At 39.8% G+C, this 8,549-nt stretch overlaps 1 protein-coding gene across 4 annotated transcripts; it reads right to left on the bottom strand.

The window, feature by feature from the left end:
- Positions 1-210: 210 nt before the first annotated feature.
- MBD4 (methyl-CpG binding domain 4, DNA glycosylase) lies at positions 211-8,457 on the bottom strand. 4 transcript variants are annotated; one of them, XM_057706654.1, is made up of 8 exons: positions 8,178-8,457; positions 6,655-6,881; positions 5,413-6,269; positions 2,982-3,056; positions 2,772-2,906; positions 2,014-2,163; positions 1,436-1,539; positions 211-521 (listed from the first exon to the last, which is right to left on the bottom strand). In XM_057706654.1, the coding sequence occupies exons 1-8, from the start codon at positions 8,277-8,279 to the stop codon at positions 444-446; spliced, it is 1,728 nt and encodes a 575-aa protein (XP_057562637.1). In that variant the 5' UTR covers positions 8,280-8,457; the 3' UTR covers positions 211-443. The 4 variants fall into 4 exon arrangements, with proteins under 4 accessions (XP_057562637.1, XP_057562638.1, XP_057562639.1 ...); XM_057706655.1 differs by having other exon boundaries at positions 2,982-3,053; XM_057706656.1 differs by lacking the exon at positions 2,014-2,163.
- Between the last annotated feature and the right edge of the window lie 92 nt (positions 8,458-8,549).

The following is an 8,549-nucleotide window of genomic DNA, read 5'->3' as shown; positions in this document are numbered from 1 at the left end:
GCTTAATTTACCCTATAATATCTTTTCTTACATATGTGGCTGAAAACTCTTTGCTTCTTCATATAACAATTGTGTGATATTTTCTATAGAAGAGAACAGAAAGTCTAATCTTCTCTCAAGCAAGGCTGATAGAAATTTGCTTTGTATTACTGATAACAGGAAAGTTTTTTTCAACTTCAAATCACATTTCATTATTGGAAAAGTCATACATTTTTAGGATTATTGTCAAATAATTTATTTTTTTTTTAAATGTCAAAACATGCTCTAGTACGTTCAGTAGCAAAGATCTACCAGTGGTACACACATTAAGAAAACACACATTATGTTTCTGGTTGGCTGATTAAAATCTATACGCCTGGAAAGGTGGTTGTGCTTAATGGAGCTTTTATGAATCAAAGTACAAAGCAATGCATAAAAAACAAGATGGAAAACTTCAAAGAGTTTTAGGATAGACTTAATTTTTCATGATTTTCCCAAAGCCAGTCATGATATTTATTTAACTTATGGTCTTCAGGGTGTACCTGGAAGAAATACAACACATTAGGAGACAGAGGCCTTATGTAATTTAGTCAGAAAGAAATACATTTTCTAAATTGGCTTTTTAAAGATATGGTGGAGAACAGTACCTTACCTTAATATACCTGAAAATTATAACCTTTAACCTAATGGGATTCATGAATGCTTAAAATTATACCTTACATCAAAGCAATCCTTTACAATTTACAAAGTACTTTCCAATTTGGTACTGACATTCACCAGGACTCTGTGTAGGATGGTGATAACATGAGTCAAGTATTAATATGCCATTTTCCAGAAGAAGGTTACAGACCCTGAGGGTTAAATGGACTGCTCAGGTCACAATAAATGGTGAAGCAGGGATGGGCTTGGCCAGACCTACCAGCTAAATGCTTTAGGGCAAGTCACAGACTAAGAGGGCAGAGTACCAGGCTATGTGGCCGTACCTACCAGCTTCTAGGATGCCTGTAGGCTGGGCATACTCAATAGAACAGGCAGCTGAAGTAGGACTCACTTACCACAAAAACAGCCTGAGACCACTAGGAGAAACCCAGCAAGCATGCACTCCAATCCCACCCCTGCCTGCTTCCCTCCAGTGGTGTGCTTTTGAAGGCGAGTATGACTGTGACAGGGGAGGAAGACCACATCAGGCCTAGAGACAGTACATGAATGGGAACGACAGGAACAAGGCCAGAAGTGGCAAGCCAGTGGAGGTCAGCCAGAGCCCAGGGAGTCTTTATGGGCTTGGGGAAATCTACGGACCCTCTCCTGCTGTCAAAACCCCAAGCCACCACTGCCTCTCAAGCCTGGAACAAAACTGGCTGTGACTGTAATAGCACGTGCGTCCAAGAAAAAGTTTTCACCATAATGGTGGACTTATTTTGCCTGAGAGACAAAAGGTGCTGCAGATGGGCCTTACCTGCTTCCACTCATTGACGCAAAAAATTCGGTAGGAGTCGTTGCCATATTTGCCAATCCCGTGCAGCTCGATCGGATACCTCCACTGCTTTGTCACATATTCATCTGAGAATACAACACCCCACAAATCGGGTCAGCCTCTAGAAAAATACCTCCTCTAAAAAGGAGAAACAGGAGAAAGGGACGGGAAAGAAGCTCTCCTAGCAGCCTCAGCTGTGACGGCTTTGTTCTGAATTGCTGCGGCACCCAGACCCGTCTAAACTGCTTGTCTGCCACTAGCTAACCGTCATTGTTTTGTGCTGCGCTAACTAGACAGATGCGATGTCAGCTGGGCTTTCTGCTTCACTGCCCTCTTCCTCTAATCCTGCCCACATGGCCTGACTCGGTGCTGAACAGAGATTTATCACCTGGGTCAGGGGGAAACTGCAATCTGGGGCAGGCAAACTATTTTCAAATGCCTTCAGTTCTTGAACTGAATGACCTCTATTAATGTAGCACATGGCGACATTAAAGTTTAAGGTGTGGCTCTCTTAAACAGGCATAATTTATGGTTTTTCCTTTGGGTATATGGGATAGTACCTGAGAACTTGATAATGGTTTTTGCTCGAAGGTCGTAGAGACCAAGAGGTTTAAGAAACTCTGAAACATCTCTCCAGTCTGCAGTTCTTGTTACCTCAGCTGAAGGATACTTCTCGAGAAACTTCCAAAGCACAGGGATTGCCATTTTGCCTGGGAAGTAAAAATAACTACGTGATTACAAGCCTCCAAATGGGCTGATTTTAGGCTCAGGTATTTCTTTATCTAGAAATCTCATACACAGAGTTTTTTCCTTTCTTTCTTATTAAACTACCGATGAGAAGACATTACCTAAATCAGCAACCACTCTGAGTCAAAACCCAACACCATCAACCTATTTGGTTAACAATCCAAATTATGCCAAAACTTGGCCTTGCGTGATATTGGTTTTTAAATAATCAGATCATCATATAACTAGTGTAAAAGCATATAGAACACAAGGTGCCAATGACATTAAAGAAAGCATCCAATGAAAAAGAAATGCTTTTATAAATGACAGAGAGAGGAGGAAGGTTAAGTAATGGAATTTCACTGATGACTAAAAGAAATTTGGAAGTAGTAAATAAATGAAAATCTGCTCCTTAATGCTAAAAAGGCTGTTGGATGCCATCTAGTCTAACTTTCTCATAGGTGAAGAGTCTGAGGACTGACTGAAAGAAGAAGGCCTTATCTGAGGTCAAAATCAAACTTGAGCCCAGGCCTCCTCATCAATTCTCATCACACTGTCTCTACTAAGACAAAGGTTAAAAGAATCCACAAACCTGAGGTCCGATTGAGAAATATAGTTGCAATGAGGAGCTTCCACGGATCATGAAAAAGTGTTTCTTGGACGAGATTAAAAGGTGACCGAGGAGGTGTCCACTTCTTAAAGGCCTTGCGTCGTGGGGGGCTAAGAGCTAAACAAACACACTGTATCAGAGGTGACAGTTAAAATAGATTTAAAGTCTGTTTTCTGATTGGAAAAGGGATACCTTCTTTGTTATATTTGCTGGAAAAATACTGGCTTGTTTTCCTTTTTTCTATTTGTGTCCGTGGGATGGTGTCTTCTGAAAAGGAAGAGTGAACATCGTTTACAGAATTTGTGGTTTAGCCTCAAGAAATATTTAGGGCTGCAAATAACAACACACTACTACTATAAAGCGTTTAGTTTAGCACTATTCTAAGCACTTCACAAAAATTAACCAATTTAATCCTACTAGTGACCTATGAACTACGTAGGTACTATTTTATCTCCACTTTACACATAAGGAAATTGAGGTACAGAGAAGCTAGGTAACTTGCCCAAGGTCACATAGCTAGTAAGTGTCAAAGCTGAAATTCTAATCCAGGCAGTCTGGTTCCTCAGTCCATGCCTTTAACCACACTGTTATACTAGTTCTCTACAATTTTTGTTCAGAGTTCACTATATCGAAAAATTGGAAATAATATAGAATATTTTAAATTATGACATTTGTACATTGTGGTTATTAAAATATTTTGAGACTATACCATGAATTTTTCCCATGTCATTAATTTTTAACTGAAAAAAATCAATATTCAACACATCCCAATTTAATAAAAAAAGAAAAAAATACGATAGAGATTAGAATGAAATAAACCAAAATGACATAATGGTGTAATGGTTTTTGTCAATCTTTTTCTTTTAATTTTCCATATTTTCCAAATCTTCTGCTGTGAATACTTTTACCAAAAAACCAAAACAACAACAACAAAAGGATACAGATAAAACAGAACCTGCAGAAAAGCCTAAGATCTGGACCTTAGAACCCCTGAGGCCACTATCTACTGGGAAGTTTTGTTAATTTAACAAAGACTCTGACCACCATTATTAGGCTTCTCAAGTTTCTAAAATTCATCACATTTAATACTCCCTATAGCCATATCTTCTAAATTTGAATGCCAGTTAATAATACCTTGTGTTTGTCTAGCGTGAAGCCATCTTTTTCACTTCTCATTTTATGTTACAATATTCATGATATGAAAAACAGAACTGATGAGGGTTATTACCTGTATTTTACAGATGAAGTTACTCTAAGGCTTAGAAGTTAAGCAATGATCTGGAAATAACAGTGGGACTGACTATAGATTGGGGGGCAAGTATCCACGTCTCCAGATAATCAGTCTGGCGTTTTTTGCTATTCTAGTTTGCATGGGCAAAGCCCAGTGGAAAGTAAAAAGAATTAGAACAAAGGAAACTGCTCTTACTACCTACTTGATAATTTCTTCTGTAGGTTCCTATAAATAATTACTGACTAGCCTCCTTTATTACTAGGAGGCTAAGCTCAGTTTACTTGGTAATTTCTAACTAAGGCACTGGGAAAGTCTTTACTACTCCATTGGACACCTATTACCTATAGTAAATGTACTTATGTTGAGAACTAGACTTCTTTATGTGTAGGACGAACAAGATACTTCCATTTTAGTCACAAATGGATGTTTTTAATGTTTTATTTGCCCATTATACTAGCAATAAATCTACATAAACCTCAAGGCTTTAGGAAGCTCAAGGTCTTTAAAGGACAGACTTGAAGAATTTTTATGCTGTTCCTAGATGCATGTGGTCATCTTCTGTTCAAGGTAGAGAAATTCCAGGCACAGTAAACACATAATGAAATCATGAGTGGGACCAAGAGCAGGAACCAAGTTTAACCACCCACTCTACTAATGTGCCCACGCTGTCTCCCCATAGGACTTTAAGTAAAACTACTATTCTTCTTTAAAGGAGTTATTCATTATACCATAATGGCATAATGAATAACTAATACAGGGCTGCTCAAAGGTCTCCTTTCTTTTATCTTGTATTCACTGAGGTATCATAAAGGCAAAACTGCTAAACTCTGAACACTGTATTAAGAGCATATTACAAATAATAGATGAACTATGTGATTACAGTTTTGAATTATTTAGAGCTCTAAAGCATTTTAGAGAAGCATTACATTACCACAGAAGATAAAAATGACTGTGATATATACAAAATTAAATTGGAATTCACACATCAGTAATAAGTAACAGGAGGGGTGCAAAAAGAAGACACTGACTATTCTCAACCAGTTTATGTATAAAAGGAGTCTTCCCCAGACCTCTTCACAAGTGAAGCCTTTTTATTTCCCCTAAAGTTGTAAGATTATTGGCTGGAAAAAAAGGGAAGGGAGAGCAATGTTGAGGTAGCAGGATGGTAGCAACTGTTGATGGCATAACTGTCCTCTGGTGGGGGCATCAAGGCAGTAGCCAGCCATACCAAACAGCTTAAATAGCAGTGACACAAGGCACGAGGACCAACCACTAGACTGCATCTGATATTTGGCCCTACTTCTTCATTCTTTTCCCACATCCTAACTGGGTACAGGCATGAAGGGCAAAATCCCCATTGCACATTTAACAGCACTTTAGTGCACTGAATACCTTGAAATATTTTCACAGGAGTAGAGTCTTTCTCCGCTTGTGAGCTGTTGTCCATTTCAGAGCCACCCTTTGAAATGTCAACATGCAAATGCTCCTTCCTTTCTCCAACTTCGACTTTGGTTTTTATTTCCTCAGCTTCTAAAACGGTATCCTCACACTTCTCATCGTGTTCTGCTTCTGTGGTTGAACATAATTTGTTTCTGATGCCAGAAGTGATCTGTTCAAAATTTGATCCTGAACACAATGATTTTTCTTTATCAAGCCCTTGCTCTTCACTGGTCACACTGAGGGTCCTGTCGCTTGCTCTGGCATCAGAGACGCAGCAAGATCTCTCAAGCTGGCTTTCTTCAGCAAGAGGCTCACTTTCAGCATCTGCTGCCTTATTAGACAGAGATTCTCTTTTTCTATTACTTTGAACAGCATCTGGAAGACTATTCCGGCACCCTGTTTCAGTTTTCTTAACTTGAATGCCTTTCAAAACAGCCACCTTTCTTTTGGACTTTCTAACCTTTCTGGAGTCAGCATCACGGACACCCTCAACTTCTTTCAAAAGCAAATGAGTGGAAATAAAGTTAGATAGCTCTCTGCCATCTTGCAATTCCAAACTAGCATCTGGCAGAGGAACCACATCTTTTTTCCACATGCTTCGCGTCCTGAGGTTCCGGTTTGAACTGTTACTTTCATTTTGCTGTCGGGATGTCAGAGCTGCCATGCTTCGGTCCTTATATCCTGACTTGATGCTCCTTTTTTTATGAGGTACAGTAAAATCAAAATCTTCTGGCTTAAGAGAAGTCTCTCCACTTTCGTGAAGATAATTAGCAAGTGAACTTTTGGATCTGAACTTCAGTCCCTGTGGGCTAGAAAATTATATTAAAGAAAACTTATTGATAGTAAATAAAAGTGAACTTTAAAAAGAACTGGACCACGTTTCAGATTTTTTATTAATAATTTCTAAACTTTGCCATGAGCATTTGTCATTTAAATAAAAAAGTGATAAAATGATACTTTTAAATAGTTTCCTCTATGATAACATAATTTTACAAATATAACTTAAGTGCAACCTTACCAGTAACCATTCACAGTAGGAGAAAATGTAAGTATTTGTCCCCAAATCACAGCGACATTGAAGGAACAGAATCTATAATGGTTTTATGGTAAAAAGAGAAAAAAGCCAAAAGTCCTACTATGCTTTCCTACCACCTATTATTTGGCTGTACTATCTTTACCGTCTTTCACACCCACCTGATGAAATATACATCGTATTTTCCTGCTGTTTTCCCAGATAACCTTTGCTTCACAACTCTCTCCCATCCGCATGGTACAGACTGACGGCACTCTGCCATTGTGCTACTACCAAACTGAGCAGAAGCAACAGGTTCTTGTAGCGGGGGATTACATTCATTGCTGCTTTTTATCACCATTTGTTTCTCATCTTCTCCCACTCTTTCTGATCCCAGAGCAACATCTTCCTTCCTGAAAACAAACAAACAAACAAACTCCAAGTGATTAGCTCATTTAAAATTAATTTGACTATGCTTACTCCATCTCAGTCCATGACAGAGAAGGAACCATACGGACTATGTGGACTACGGGAGAGATTAAAATCAGTATGGATCAGTCATACTGTAAGAATATCTTCCAGCTCTCCAACACCTTCTTGTCCTCCACCATGGATTAAAAAGGGTTAGAAATATCTGAACAATGAAAAGCTCAAGCTGTTTGCTAGAATTTTTTTTTCTTCTGTTAATCATTAAATAACACTGTTACAGAGATTTCTGGTGACAGTTTGCATAAGTTTAAAAACATGAACCAATAGCTGAACTCTTAAGCTGGGGATCAAAAGAATGGCTTAAAGGAGTCAGTGAGACACCCTCCTGCCCCACAAATAAATGAAGTACAATTTATATATATATATATGTGCATTTTCGGGGCGGGGGGATAGTGTCTGTTACTTTCACCAGAGATTGTAACCCTATAAAAGGTAAAGAACTTTTGATACAAAATTTTCAAATTTTCTTTCCTTCTTGATCTGATAACCTTGTGAGGTAGGTAGGATAAGGATTACTCTCATTTTATTGATAAAATTGAGTGACAGGAAGATTAAGTTATTACAGAGCTGATTCCAGAACTAGGTCTACTAAATCTTGGTCTAATACTTCTCCCCCTGTACTATTTTTTAAAAACTTCAGGAGAGTGTCTCCTAATCACTAAAGCATATTTACGTTTTCAAAGTTGGATGAGTCTCTAGAGATGTCTAACCAACTTCTTTTCTACAAAAAGGGAAACCAAGCATGAGCCAGTGACTAGAATTAGAATCAAGGTCTTCTGATGTAATTTGGGGTTCAACAATTTTGGGGATCTGAGGGGATCTTAAGAAATCATACTGTTCACAATTCTGGCGTTCAGGAAACTGAATCCTAGTGAAAACAGCACAAACGTTAAAATCAACAGATTGGGTTCAAATCCCAGCTCTGCCGTTTACTACCTGTGTGGTCCAAAAGCAAACTACTTAGCCTCTCAAAGTCTGTTTCCCCAGCTTTAAAAAGGAGGTAATACCTCTTTTAAGGTAGTTCTGAGGATAACATTTTTTGGGGGGGAGGGGGAAGTAGGTAAATCATCTTCATACCGCAAATACACAAATACTCAACACTCCAGCCCCTGCTCCACGTCTCCATCCACCCTAGGTGAGAAGGGCCCACCCACTTTCTACTCCCCCGCTCCCATTTTACAGGTTGTGAAATTGAGGCTCGAAAGGGCACAGTAACTTGCCGGAGGTCACACGGCCGATCTGGGTCTAGGCGCTCACTGGCGATGACCGAGGGAGCAGCTCCGCAGTCCCCCAGGCTCGGACTCTCCATCCCAGACATGCCCCTCAAGCGGGCTCCGCCTGCAGCAACAGGCCGAGAGGGTAGGTGGCTCTGGGTGTGGAGCGGGGTAACAGGTGAATACTTCTCCAGATCGGAGCTCTAGGTTGGAACCAAAAGATGAAAGCGGTGAAAGTCTGTCCGGCTCCTCAGCGGCTTTCCGGCCACCCCTCCTCGACCTCAGCGCCATTTCCACGGCTCAGCCAATCAAATCCTTTGTCGATGAAGACGCACCGCCCCCTGCCCGTTCCTGCCAATCGCGTGCGTCCTATA

The sequence above is a fragment of the Hippopotamus amphibius genome, chromosome 13 (genome assembly GCF_030028045.1).
Source record: "Hippopotamus amphibius kiboko isolate mHipAmp2 chromosome 13, mHipAmp2.hap2, whole genome shotgun sequence".
Taxonomy (NCBI): Eukaryota; Metazoa; Chordata; class Mammalia; order Artiodactyla; family Hippopotamidae; genus Hippopotamus; species Hippopotamus amphibius.
The sequence above is the reverse complement of the archived record's forward strand: the minus strand, read 5'-3'. Positions and strand labels throughout refer to the sequence as shown.